At 60.7% G+C, this 14,358-nt stretch overlaps 1 protein-coding gene across 3 annotated transcripts in view; it reads right to left on the bottom strand.

The window, feature by feature from the left end:
* Nucleotides 1–10,815, bottom strand: part of LOC137227292 (ral guanine nucleotide dissociation stimulator) — a 66,799-nt gene extending 55,984 nt beyond the window's left edge. For 2 of the 3 annotated variants that reach the window (XM_067742832.1, XM_067742831.1), the window contains exon 1: nucleotides 10,679–10,815. Coding sequence is in view for 2 of the 3 variants with exons in the window: in XM_067742831.1 (XP_067598932.1) it covers nucleotides 10,679–10,696 (18 nt within the window). In the remaining variant the exon portion in view is untranslated. The remainder of the gene's footprint in view (nucleotides 1–10,678) is intronic. The other variant, XM_067742836.1, reaches the window with a different exon arrangement.
* Nucleotides 10,816–14,358: the final 3,543 nt, after the last annotated feature.

Below are 14,358 nucleotides of genomic sequence, written 5' to 3'. Positions count from 1 at the left end.
CGGGCCTGCACCCGCGTCCAGCTCGGCAAGGAGCTCAACATCCAACTCCATGGATTAGAGTGGCAGCCACGAGCTGGGGCTCCAGGTAGACGGAGTCTGGGCTCAAACCCAGAGCCTGCCACTCACTGGCTGGGGGAGTTGGCAAGTGACTTTCTCCCCACCCCGCGCTGAGCCTGGTCCGAAGCCACACATGGGGATGACCTCTGCTTCCAAAAGCTCGCATGGGTTAAATGCAATATCGGATGGAAGCACTTAGGATGGGGCCTGGCATAGGCCACATGTTCAAAAAACCTTATCCTCAAGTAGCCTAGGACACTCTGTGGGGAAGAATCAGTGGTTTTCCTTTTTAATCCCCAAATCGGGACTGACTGACACTGTCGTAAAATGCAATTGAAATGTCGCGGCAACATCCAATTGCCGTAAAAATCTCTAAGCAATTTCAGTTTATCTTGCATCCCTGAGGGACTGGTAACGGGGTTTTCAGCCTGCACCATCTGCAGACCAGAGTGGCCCCGGGGGCCCAACTACAGCACCACACTCAGACCACCACTGATTAACTGAGCAGGTACTAGATGCCAGGCCCTGCTCAAGTGCTGGGAATATACCAGGGAATGAAACAGATAAAGATCAGCTTCTGGTCCTGCAGTATAATAAGTAAAATACTTGTTTGAAGGCAAGCATGCTAGAGAAGAAAAAAAGAGAATAGAGTAATGGGATTGGAGAGCTGCGACTTTAAATAAGGTGGACGAGCTGAGAAAGTACCACAATAAAATGTTAATAAAACAATCATCCAGGGCTTCCCTGGTGGCGCAGTGGTTGAGAGTCCGCCTGCCGATGCAGGGGACGCGGGTTCGTGCCCCGGTCCGGGAAGATCCCACGTGCCGCGGAGCGGCTGGGCCCGTGAGCCATGGCCGCTGAGCCTGCGCGTCCAGAGCCTCTCACCACTCAGTTGGGCTATAAGCTCAATCTGCCCCGTTCGCCCTCATACCCAAGTACCTGGAATGAGGACCGGCCCGTGGTGGGTTCTCACACTGCCGATGGGCAGATGGATGACTGTGTCACTCACACGTGCACACGCACACCATCACAGGAGTGCAGAGGCCACTGTGTTCTAAGCATCTTTTCAGTTCTTCCCTCTCTTATTGGAACGGGTCTAAGCTCCTTGATAGCAGGGACACTGTTCCCTGACGTATCGACCCCTGAAACATTTCCTGGCACACCGTGGGCTCTCAACAAGTACTCCGTGGTCCAGGTGGTCCCTCCGGCTTCTAAGTTCCTGGACTCGAAAATATTCAGGGTTTGGGGCCAATGAGCTCCATCTGGGAAGATGACCAGGAAAGCTTCCTGGAGGAGGTGGTGAGGCTAGAGAGGAGCCTGAGGAATGGCAAAGAGGAAGGGTGAAGCCCAGTCTGCCAATCTGCCATCAAAACGCTTTCCAGAGAGTGGGGCTGGGAGCACAGGTGGAGGGCATGCCCAGGCAGGAGCAATGGGGAAGCCAGGTTTTCTGGAAAACAGGAGCCTGGAGGCTCCCAGAAGCCAGCCTGCCTGGGGATGTCGGTCGGGGGAGGTGGGCAGTCGATTCAGCTCTGGTTCCACCTGGGGTTTTTTTCTCCTTCGTGAGTCCCCAGCTCAGTAACAATTCTTCGGGAACGGGTCTCTGCTCGTCGGGTAAGCAGAGCTCGCTCTGGCGTGGTTAGGCCTGGCCTAGAGAGCCCCTTCCCGAAGCCCAGCCAGGCCTACTGAGGCTGGGGTGGGGGCGGGAGCTGAGCCCACAGTCAGGCCCCTGTGCCCAGCGGGGCCTGGTCAGTCAGGGCTTCAGGGCCAGGGGAGGCAGGACAAACGGGCTCTTGTGGTGAGGAGGCTGCCTGCCGTGCCAGGGACACTGCGTACCCGGCGCTGCCACCCACCCGCCTGCGGGGGCCCAGGGCCTGGGAAGCGGGGCTGCCCTTTCAGAGGGGGACCTCCTGAGCTGTCCTGGCCTCTGAAAAGGACCTGGGGCTCCAGCTGGCTGCGGGAGATGGTGGGGCTGGTGCCCACTGCCTTCTTTCTCACAGTTCTTCTCCAGTAGGACGGTGGGGGGTGGGAGGGCGAGAGGGTGCCCTGGGGCTGAGTGACGGTTTCACGGCCTTTGTCCCACCCTCCCACCGTCCACTGTCCTTCTGCCAAGCCCTGGACTTTGCTCCTTCCTTGGTTCCTCCCACAGAAGGCGAGACTCCAGGGCCTTCACCTGCTCATACCTGGGACAAGGGACAGGGGCGCCAAGGCACCAGCTGGCCTCCTCTGCCTGGGGACCCTCCAAGAGCTGTATAGGTCTCCACGCGACCGCAAGAGCGTGCCCACGCGTGCCAGGCATGTGCTAAGCACTTTAGAGCCCTGTGAGCTGGGCACACTTCTCAACCCATTTAAAGATGAGAGGTTGAGAGGTCCGGCCTCCTCATGGTCAAGGCTTGGGCCTGGTGCTCTGAAAAGGCAAGATGCCTGCATGCACGCATGTGCACACACGCCTGTGCTCTCACGATCCAGGCTCTCCCTCCCCCAGGCACCAGTCGTGAGTCTGCACGTGTCCTTTCACACGTGTGCTCACTCAGCCACTGCCGGACTGCCGTGCCCACTACTGGCACGTGATGACAGACGTGGTCACAAATTCACTCAGACGTGCACATATTCACCCAAAGGCAGGGGGATGCTCCCAAGACATTCGCATGTCCATGTGCAGGATGGGACACCCAACCCCAGGAGCCTCGCCTGTACCTCATACTGCCAGGCGATGGCCACCCCATGTCCCCAGACTCAGTGAGCACGCTTCCTCAGGGACACCCCATGCCTGCTCCCGGCAGGGCTGGTGAGAGAGGAAGGAGGCCCGTACTCTGTGCTGGGATTTCCTGGTCCCAAGTGGCCGTGAAAGAAACTGTTTTTGAAATCCTGGAGAATGGCAGTCGTTGCAGTCGTCTGCCGTGACGTGGACGCGGCACTGCCCACCTACAAGCTCCCTGCCCCCAAAGTCCGCAGCTGCCACCTCCCTGGCCACCCAGGGCCTCAGGCCAGGTGGACTGCCTCGCCCTTGAACTTCAACCCCGAGCAACTAGAAGGTCAAAGGGCAACCTTCCAGTCCGCACCTTCCAGTCCCTATGGGGGCAGCGGTGTGGGGGGTTGGTCAGGGGCCTGGAACGCAGGCTTTAGGGAAGAAGGCTACGCAGGGAAAGCTCACCGTACGGCCTGGACAATCTTCTCAGCTTCTCTGGGCCCGTTTCCCCAGCTGGAAATACGCGGGGATTCAACTTGGCGCCCTGCCCCCAGCTCTCCAAGGGTGGTCAACACTGCTTGTCCGCACAGCTGGTGGGCCACACGGCCACCTGCCTTTCTTGAAGGGTTAAAGGCATTTCCTGCCACCTGCAGAGGGCTTGCCTGTGCCCGTGCCAGGTGCTTCAGGGACATTTCACACACCTTGACATCCAGGGAGTCCACAGGTGAGGCAAGCAAGGCAGGGAGGAGCGAAGGCATCTACCTGTCTGGATGCCGCAAATCGCCCCAGACTTCTCTCTCCCCTTTGATCTCTAGACAGCCTCACCTCCCACATGACCAGGGGCCAGGGCCTCCCTTACAGATGGTGATGGAGATGGGCCACAGCCCAGACAGATGGGGGTGGGTAGCAGCAAGAATCTCGTTGGAACAGATTCATTTCAGATGGTGGCAGCCCCAAGGGCTTCAACACTGTCCTCCTCACCTCCCCCCCACGTTCTCACCCTCCCAGTTCTGAGCTGGACAGTTACTGGGAAAGGGCCTCTTGCGACAAAGGCCTGTGGTCACGGTGGAGTTCCAAGAGTGGAGGGGCTGGGAGGTGGGTAAGTTTTGGGGCTCAGGGTCACTCACTGGCCAAGGGGACTTTCCTCTCCACCGTCCAGGGTCACCCCCTCCCCATCGCAGCTCCAAAGAGTCAGGTGGGCACACCTGGACTCTCAGGTGGTACCAGAGAAGAGGCCCTGTGCCTTCCCCCAGTAAACCGGTTCTGGACCCCAACCCAGAAAGCGGGGACGATCTGGGGTGCCCCCCCCCAGCCCCGGGGTGGACCCGCCCCCTCTTACCCTGAGGGGTGGGGTGGAGTGGGGGAAGGGCCCAGCTGCCTCACTTCGGTGAACTGAGCTCCCTCCCTGCAGAAAGCCCAGGGTGGGTGGGGGCAGTGCCCCCGCGTCTTGGTTCCCTCCCGCGCCGGTGGCCTCCTGCCCGTCCTCCCCGGCCGCCCGCGGGGCTGGGGCTCACCTCGTCCGCCCGCGCGCTCGGCGGGACCACCAGCATGAACGCCGGCAGGGGCGCGCCGCCACGCCCCGCTCCGGGCACTGCTGCCGGCGCCCGGGTCCCGGGCCATTGTCTGCGCCGTCCTCGCCCCGCCCCCTCCTCCCGCTGCGCTCGAAGCGAGGGCTGGGGACGGGGGTGCGGGAACTGGGCAGTCAAGGCCAGGATCGTCCGGCAGCCCCGCGCTGCCCGCACGCCGAACACAGGTGTCCAGCACCGGGTTACCGGGTGCCGCCGGAGCCTCCCCCAACCCTGGAGGTGGGCACGCCCCCTCCCCGTTTGACAGATGCGGCCAGGGAGGCACAGAGGGGTGAGACGATGGCCCGAGGTCACTCAGAGAGTGAACGGTCACGGTCAGCCTAGAATCCTGGCTCGGGGTCGCCAGCAGTCCCACCCCTCCCTGCCCAGCTCCAAAATCCATCCACTGGGCAGCCTGGCCCTACCAGAGTGGGGCCAGCCCCTCCTCCCTTCCAACACGCCACCCTGTCCTGTGGCCGGGGGGCTCCTTCCTGGCTACCCACAGCCCTCATCCCTGTTCTTGGGGCTGCTGGGCACGGGGTCAGCGCCCACAAACTAAAGCAGCCCCTAAGAGGCCCACAGGGCCGGACTGCCTTCCATCCCCGCGGCACCCCATTTCCTCACACTGGGGAGCAGTGAGCCACCGCGGGTTTAATGCCTGTTCCAGGACACTGAGTGCTAAGCACCGAGCTGGGATACAGACACAGGGGTCCATCTCCAAAGCCAGTGAATGGCCTTAACCACGAGGCCGCCTGCCTCCCCTGGACCGTGGAGACGGATGCAGATGGGCAGATGAAGAAGCAGTGCCTGGCCTGGTCCTGGTCCCTCACCCTCCCACCCCAAGGCCCCATAGGTGGCATAATTTATGCACTGAATGGTGAACACACGGGTACAAGGGTAGCTGTGACTACAGACGGGGAAACTGAGGCTAGTAAGAAGGGGCATGCCAGGGCCACACAGCCAAGTCTCCAAGGCGGCCCAGAACAGAAATCTTCTATCTCAGCGCTCTACCCGTCGCCCCCTCCAGCAACACCCTGCGTTGCCGCCCTGCTCCAGGCCCAGGTGACTCATGGCTTCAGCGTGCAGGGGGTGCAAAGCACAAGACACCATACTCCCCCCAACCCTGGCTGGTACTGGGTTCCACCTGCTGTGCCCTCTGACCCTGCACTTTATGACATTCTGCTACCATCAACTGTCACTCAGGTGTCCAGGAAATAGCCGTTGCTAGGAGACTGGCCTGATGCAGGTGGCTGGCTGGCAGGGTGGGGCAATGGGGAGCGGGGAGCAGGCTAGGGTTTCCCTCAGGAAGACTCTGAGGTTGAGGCTGCTGGGTGGAAGAGGAGGGTGTGGTAGACCAGCCACAGAGTGGCTAAGGCTACACACACGCCATGGGAAAGCCCCAGCCCTGAGCCTTCCTGCAGGCAAGTATTTTGGGGACCCGTAGTTGCCAAGCAACTCCTCCCGGTTGCCATGGGAACTCTCCTTTCTCCTGGGACTTATCATTTTTAGGGGGATGCCCTCTCCTCTCCACCTCCTCACCCTGGCCTGGCTGCCCTGGGAGGAGACACTGACGCCCCAAAACCTCATTCCCCCACCCCCAGGGAGACCACTCAGCCGTGACCCTAAGAGAAGACTCACTGAGGTTCAAAAACCCAGAACCCTAAGAAAATGCAGAGAACAGAGTCCAAGGCCTTCATTACAGCGGGGTGAGGACAAAGGGGTTCATTAGCTCTGTTTACGTCTCCACTCCCGCTGTTAACCACCACCTTGGGGCCTGCCCTGCCCTGACCGTTGGGAGCTCACTGTAATTGGAAGGAATTTGCCCCCAACGCCCATGCCCATGCCGAGCCCCTCCCAGGCTTGTCTGCACGCAGGGACGCGCCCTCACCAGCCCTGCCACTATCTAGCTGTGGGAGTCCCTTGGCCTTCCAGGGCCTCAGTTTCCCAAAAGTGAGGATGGCAGCAGTGCTGATCTTGCAGATACAGCGAGACACTGCAGCCCAAGGCCAGACGCAGGGAAGGTGCCATGGGCTGGCTGTCGTTACAACAGGCATCTCCGCAGCCCGGGATGGAGGTGTGGGAGTGGCCTAGAACTCTACAGAGCGTGGCCCCGTGGCCAGTGTGCCACTGCTGGCCGAGCGGCCACCAAACCCAGGTCCCCAGGGTCCCAGCCCAATGCCTTCCCCACTGGATCTATTGCTTGTCCTATACCCTTGTCCCTCGTGTCTATGGTCAGATCCCCTCAGATGGGAGTCAAGGTGCTCCGCACGGGCCAAGTGCTCAGCTCTGAGGCCCTCGATGAACATCCGCTGCGTAAATCCCTCAGTGACCCACCGCCAAGGGCTACTGGCCCCGGCCTTGTGAGTTGCGGAAGCGCCCAAAGGACACAGGAAGAAACGGCCTCCACTTCCCGGGCCAGGGCCACGCGGGGCACTTCGCTGCATCTCAGTGATGCCTCGGGGAGCCCAGGGGCCCTGGTCCTCGGCAACAGATGGTGCTCCCTGCTTTGTACAACCGGGCAGAACCCCACCAGGCAGGCCGTGGGAGAGCTCAGGCAGCATCGCCCCCTTTGGGCAGGGTCTCTGGGGAAGGGACCCCTCAAGCATTGACCTGCTCGGCCTGCCCACCCATCCCCATGGCTGACTTCTGTGATCCCCCCAACATCTGGGACGCACGGACACCCGGCCGGCGGTAATGGGAGAGCTGTCTGGAAACCACCCCCACTGTAATCATAGCTGCAGGGCCCCTGCAAGCAGCTGAGAAGGGTCGGCTCAGCTTGCAGGTATAGCAGGAAACGAAAAACTAACCCTTGTGGGTCTGACGGGGTCGGGCCCCGTGGCGGCCCATCCAGGTCGCCACCCAGTCGCTACCCCGGGGCCCCGCCTCGTTTGATTTCCTCCGCAGCGCGTCACCTCTGAACTGACTGTGCTCCTGGACTGTTTACAATTTTGTGTCTGTCGTCTCCTCGCAACTGGAAGGTGAGACCTTTGTCTCCGCGCCGCGGCTGTTCAGAGCCGCGCCGGGGCCGTCGCAAGGAGGGCGCAGCGCCACCTGCTGGTGCTGCGTCAGGACGCGCCGAGCTGGGGAGCCGTGCTGTCCCCGACAGGGCACCCCCAGGCTCCACTCACACCCCAAAACCTCCAGCCGGGGGCCAAGCCCCGGAGACCTGATCAGACCCCAACTGCTGCCCCCATCCCTGAGGACACCTGGGTACCTGGCCTTCGGGGGTAGAATCACTTCTGTGTCCTTGTTGTGGACTGAACTGTGTCCCCACGAAAGGTAAGTTGAAGTCCTAACCTTGTGCACCTGTGAATAAGACCTTATTTGGAAATAGTCTTTTTTTTTTAGGAGCACTCTTTTTTTTTTAAATTAATTTTTACTGGAGTATAGTTGATTTACAATGTCGTGTTACTTTCTGCTGTACGGCAAAGTGAATCAGTTATACATCTGCATATATCCACTCTTTTTTAGATTCTTTTCCCATATGGGCCATTACAGAGTACTGAGTAGAGTTCCCTGTGCTATATAGCAGGTTCTTATTAGTTATCTGTTTTATATATAGTAGTGTGTACATGTCAATCCCATCTCCCAATTTATTCCCCCCGCCGCTTTCCCCCTTCGTAAGCATAGGTTTGTTTTCCACATCTGTGACTCTATTTGTTTTGTAAATAACTTCATTTGCGCCATTTTTAAAGATTCCACATATAAGCGATATCACATGATATTTGTCTTTCTCTGGAAATAGGGTCTTTGCAGACATGATCAAGTTAGGCTGAGGTCATACTGGAGTAGGGTGGGCCCTAATCAAATGACCAGTGTCCTTATAAGAAGAGGGAAAACTGGACACATACACACAGAGGAGGCCATGTGAGTATGGAAGCAGAGTTTGGAGGGATGCGTCTACAAGGCAGGGAACGTTAAGGATTGCTGGCAACCACCAGAAGCTGGCAGAGGCAAGGAAGGATCCCCTCCTAGAGGCTTCGAAGAGCACGGTGGCCTCCAGAACTAAGAGAGAATAAATTTTTGTTGTTTTGAGTCACACAGTTTATGGTACTTTGTTACAGCAGCTAAAGGAAACTAATACACCACTCCACCTCCAGTGGACCAAGTCCCACCTCTGCTACCCCAGCCAAGTGCAGCCAAGCCAGTGTTCCAGGCAGAGCCCAGGAACCTGATGACCACGCAGGTGACCCGGGGCAGTGAGGATGGAGCGCAGGTGAGCACTTGGAAGATGCCAGACCCAATCATCATTCTCATCTTCAGCATCATAACCTCCCCTCCTCAAATCAACCCTGACCACAGGACATTTCCTTCCGGAATATCTCTCTGCACCCACCCATTGCCTAGATGAATCCCACCAATAACCCGAGAATGGTCTCAGGGACAGACCCCTCCCTGACTGAGCCTCAGCTGAGACCACAGCCCAGCCTCCTGGGGGACCTCGAGGCAGAGGCCCCCAGCTGAGCTGAGCCTGCCTCCTGGCCACAGACACTGAGAGGGTCAGTGTTTGTCCTTGTACGCGCTACGTTAGGGGATGCTGTCGCATGGCACAGACACCGGGACGTCCTTCCAGGTCTTGCCCTGCCCTCCTCCCCGCTCTCCTTCTCAGCTCTCCCAGCCACACTGGCTCCTGTCTCACTTCCTCCTGGCTACGAAATCTTCTGTTTCCAAGTCTCTGCACCTTTGACCTTCCCCCAGGCTCACTGCTCACAGAGTGTGCAGGGCTAGGCTGCTCTTGTCTCTCTGGTCACAGCATCAACGTCACCTTGGAGGCCTTTTAGACCCTCCAGGGGCTCTTGGCCCTCCTTCCAGGGCCCTGACTCATTCCCTAGAGCACTTGCTCTTCTCTCTCACGGGGATTTGCTTTCCTGCTTTTGTCCATCTGCCCTTCCAAGCTGTAAGCTCCTGGGTGAGTGCCCAGGGCACAGTAGCTGAATCAATAGAGGATCTTGGAGCCCCCTCCTGCCTCTGAGCAGCTCATATTGTGGACCTGGAGGCTAGCAATAAAAGGTGCCTGTTGGGTCGGAGGCAGGGGGATGCCCAGAATGACTCCCGTGTGCCCCTTCCCTGCTCCAGTTGCTCCATTGAGCAGCGTGAGCACAGCCCGCCCCCTGGTGGTCATCCCCAGCACTGCAGCCCCAGGCAGGAAAACCAGAAAACAAAACACACACCTTTGTTTGGGTGTAGTCAAGGCAGCGACTCTCCCTACCCCGGAGGGGCAAAGGAGCAGGACATGCCGGCTCCAGGGGCGATGTGCAGAACCTCAGAAGCCTCTCTTGCTCCCCTCTTTCCCGCCACTGTCCTGGTGTCCAGTTCACTCCGGACGCCTCCTCACTCCAACCAGGGCAGTGACTCCACCCACTTCCAAATGAGGACCCCCAGGTGCCAACAAAGACGTGGTCCAATGCTCTGCCTCATTCTGTACCACCCAGGTCCCCAGGTCCCCAGGCCCCCAGGCTGCCCCCTGCTCAGAAGGACCTCGAAGGAGTAGAAAGCATTTTCTACTCGGAAGAGTTGGAGCACAGTGGGTCAGGGATGGAGAACCAAGGCCAAAAGACTCTTCTACGAGCTGCAGGACCCTCGGGATCACTCCATCTATGCACCCCAAATTACAGTGGAGTAAACCGAGGACTTCTCTCCTGTAATTCCCTCCACACTACGGGGGAATCTCATCCTAGTTCCAGGCGCCCAGAGTGGTGGATGCAGGACCCGAGGAACTGTCCTCTCCAGGCTGCCCTGGGGATTGTTCCTGCCTACGCCGACCCCCGGGAACCTTGGAGACGCCCAGCCCGTCTGCCTGGCACCTCTGTCCCTCACGCTTTGAGCCCTGGGCATGTTGCCAGGAGACTAGATGGTCCTGCCCCGTGGTAGAGCTGCCTCCAACCAATTTCTTCTTTCCCCCTTGTCACTTCTGTGTCCACTCTCCTCTGGATCTACGCCATGGTCCCCACCTGTGAAGTCAATGTGTGTGTATGTACCTGTGGGCGCGTCGGGATACCGAGAGGAAAGGGCCCCTCATGGGTGGGGGTGAACAGGGGTCGCCCAGGATCTTAGGGGCTCTCATTCCCAAAGGAAACCCCATGATAGTGGCTGAGCACTGGCATTGGAGGCTGGAACCCTCCCTTCTCTTCTGGACTCTGCCCACCTCGTGGCCCCGGGCCAGTCCGTGTCTTTCTCCTGGCCTCAGTTTCCCAGCTGTACCAGGAAGGGTGGGACGCGGAACTGCTGCGTAAGCGCGCGCTCAGCGTGGACTCGGCGCGGTGCTCCTTCCCGGCTGGATGGGGTGCGGGCGGGGGGGGGGGCGGGCACGCGGTCCTTCCTCCACCCCCTGGCGGTGGGGAGGGCGGTCGCGGCCGGGCGGGGCACTCACCTGGCAATCTACCATCATCCTCAGCCCTGGCAGCACATCGCCGGCCCCAGGGCGGGGCCCAGGGCTCGCAGAGGCCGCTGGCCTCGGCCCGCGCGCGGCGCAGGGGGGCGCCCGGCTGCGGGGCTCATGGCGCGGCCTCCCGTCCCCGCCGGGCCCGGGGCTCCGCCAGCGCCACCGCCGCCGCCAGCGCCGCTCCCATTGTCTGCGCCGCGCCGCCGGCCGCTCGGGCCCCGCTGCTGGGTTCCGCCCGGGCTCCCGGGCTCCGGCCGGGTGGGCGGGGACCGCCGCGGCCCCGCCCCGCCCCGCCCCTGCCCTGCCTACCGCAGGTGTGAGGGGCGGACCCCGCCGAGCGAGCTCGGGGACGCGCAGCGGTCTCCCTCTCGCCGGGTGACGCGGGTGGACCCCGCCGGGGCAGCAGGGCCTAGAGTCTACGGCCCGGAGCGCACACGGGGCCTGCGCGGGCCCGTGGACGTCGCGTGCACGTGAGCCCCGCCTTGCCGCGCGCTCACGCGCAGCGCACCGGAGAGTCACAGCGCGTCTCCCACCTCCGCCACCTGCTCTGTTCCTCCTGTGCCCCCTAGGACCTCCAGCCGCCCCAAACGCAACCGGGCGGGGGCTGGGCCGGGTGGTAGTGTAGACCTGGAGATGTGAGATTGTACACCCCCATCCTTCCGTCCTACCCCGTATGCCACCTGCTGGGGCCAGCTCAGCGCATGAGCGCATGGCTGGGACAGGCAGTCCTGGAGGCGGCAGTGGACACGGGGTACAGGAAAGAAGTTCAAGCCGCCCCTACCACCACCCCCCCTACACTCCCTTCCTTGTTTTCCTGGCAGGACTTCCGGACACGAGGTCCAGCCTGTCGCCAGCTGCAGCCCTGGCTGGTGAAAGGGGGCTGGAGGAGCCCAGGGAGGAGGGGCCCACCACTGGCTGAAGGACTGCCGGCGGTAGTTAGTGTTAGTAAGAACACCCCCTGGGTGCTCAGTGATTTTGACTTTTTATTTGTGAACAGTGGCCTCAGCTCTCAAGGTCACTCAGCTCTAAGTGAACGGGGGACTCAGAATCATTGCTCTACCTTCACTGAGCCTGCACTGACCATCAGAGGCCTTGTCCTGTGTTGGGCGCCCTCAGCCAGACGACCTCCTGAGTCCAAGCACTTTGGGCACCTTCCCCCTGCTTTAATCCCCAACACTCCCTCCCAAGGTCAGAGGGACTGACCTTATCTTCAGTGGAGGAAACTGAGGCTCTGAGAGTCACCACACGAGCTTGCCTGTCACAGGGCTGTGACGTGGCCCCGCTGTGGGTTTCAACCCAGATCATTCTGACCTCAAAGGCTGTGGTTGCACAGGAGCCCAAGGTTGTGGCCTCTGAGCCCAGCCTTGGAGGTGAGTCCCTCTTGGATGGGGGGCTTCAGGGAGGGGCGCTGCAGGCAGGGGCTCTGTGGGGGGGAGGGCTTGGTGGGGTCCCTGGGGGAGGAAGGCTGTAGGGAGGCTGGGGTAGGAGTGAGGGGTGCACACACTGGGGAGGGTGTCTGGACCAGACCACACAGGGGTCTGAGTGTGGGGCAAGGAGTTGGGGATCACTGCAGGTTGGGGGCAGCAGGGGACACGATCCATGTGGCTTTATCAGAGCCACAGCATCTCAGCTGGAAGGTGCGTTATTCACCCCACCCAAGCATGCATCCCTGAGATGCAGCCAGGGATGGGGTCTGCCTCAGTTTCCTCCTTTGCACAGTGGGGGCTATGATGGTCATCTGCCCTCTCCCAGGGTTGGGCATGTTGCCTAGCTAGGTCCCAGACCTATCTACTTCTCCAAGTACGTGCCCAGAAGTCAGTGCCCAGAGGTCTCCCAGCCATAATCCCATTTGATCGTCACCCCAGGGCCTCAGAGAGATAGAGTAACCTGCCCAGCATCCCTCGTGTGCTAGGACAGACTCAAACCCGTGTTCTCTCAGCTGCCTCACATTCATGCAGTCATTCAACAAACATTCATGGAATGCCTCCTGGGTTTCGGGTACCAGGGTAAACCTGGCTGACCGCCATCTGTACCCTCTTGGGGTTTACCAACTGGGGAAAGGGGTGGAGATGGGCAGAACACTGTCAATGATGACATAGGGATGAGGATTTATGGGAACACAGAAAGGCACCCACCCTGGAGGGGGAATAAGTCAAGGCAGGCTTTCTGGAGATGTCAGGAGTCTGTCCCCAGGAATTGGTCAGGTGATTGGACAGGGAGGCCTGAGCAGCAGGCCGTGTGAGTGGAGGTGTGCAGGGCCAGGCCCTGTGGCAGAGCAGGGATGCTGGGCTGTAGGGAGTGGGGAGGTGGCAGGTGGCCGTGAGGGGACAGCAAGTTTAAGTTTCGGGGCCTCCCTGGCAGGGGGCACTGCAGACACTTTGCATCTGTAATTTTGTCTATTTCTATTTCCGGCACTCCCCCTCCCTCTGCTGGGTCGGGCCTGTCTCCTGCCAGCCCTCCCACGCCTACCAGTCCCCTTCTTCCCACCCACGGAGCAGCTCTGGCCCCAAGCCCTCAGCTCCTCTTTGGAAAGTAGCCCGGACCCCGGTTTGGGCCCAGGAGCTGGGCCCTGTAACCCACTCCACTGTGTCTGAGGCCTGCGCCCTGGGATGGAGACCAGGGTAGCCATAGTGCCTGCGGTTTGAGCCACGGCTGAGCAGGGCCCATCAGCTGGGCTGGGAGTGAGAAGGGGCTCACTCCCCCGCAGCAAGGATGGTGCTGCCCGGGCCTCAGGGCCTCAGGGCCACCTGCTCCTGAGGGCTTCTCTGGTCTCCACATTAAGGGCGCTCTCCATGCTCCAACATGGAAGCTCCTTGAAGGCAGGGCCTGCCCATTCAACACTGCTGGCCTCACACACACCCTGGGGCAGGTCCAGGCACCATGGTTAAGGTGCTCCCCACTAGCGACACATGGGCCATGGGTCCACCCTTGTCCCTCTGCCCAGGGAGCCCCTCGGGGCCTCTCCCTGACCGTCCTCTCCAGCGCAGGCTGTCTCCTCACAGCGGTCACTCAGTCTGTCCACACTCTTGCAGTCTGTCCTTGCTTGCCGCCCAAAACGCAGGCTGCAGGAAGAGTGGACTTGGGGCTGGCCCCCGTTTTGCCAGGGGTGGTCAGGTGGGTGGGTTCCTCCTCCTCCCGATGTGGCCACAGACCGCATCGCCCCCCGCCCTCCGCCCCTGCCTTACGTGGCAAAGATGCTGCTGCCCCCAGGGCAGTGGACACTGGGCCACCCCCCACTGCATCTCTGTCCCACCAGGCAGAGGGAACCACCGCAGGACTCTGAAGACCCTCTAATCCTGGGCCTGCACCATGGCCTCGGGTCCCCAGGCCTGCCAGGGGCATCCCAGGGCTAAGGCTGACCGCGGATGCAGGAACCCCGGCAGACATATTTGCTACGTGCTCAGGGACCAAGACCCCACAGGGTATCCAGCTGGTGGGCTCTGCGCCCCCCAACGCAGGAGAGCATATCTGGCGACACTTCCACTTCACCCATCTCCCAGGAGAAGCAGGGTGAAACCCTGTCTGTTGCAGCGGCATCAGCCCAGGTTCTCTGGAAAACTGTACCCTGACCACACCCACCCGAGCTGAGTGTATTTGCAGCCCAGGCTGTCTGCATCCCTGCGGGCTGGTGGCCAAGATACCCGGATGTGCAGGTGAAGAAACCCCGG

The sequence above is a fragment of the Pseudorca crassidens genome, chromosome 7, assembly GCF_039906515.1.
Source record: "Pseudorca crassidens isolate mPseCra1 chromosome 7, mPseCra1.hap1, whole genome shotgun sequence".
Taxonomy (NCBI): domain Eukaryota; kingdom Metazoa; phylum Chordata; class Mammalia; order Artiodactyla; family Delphinidae; genus Pseudorca; species Pseudorca crassidens.
The sequence above is the reverse complement of the archived record's forward strand: the minus strand, read 5'-3'. Positions and strand labels throughout refer to the sequence as shown.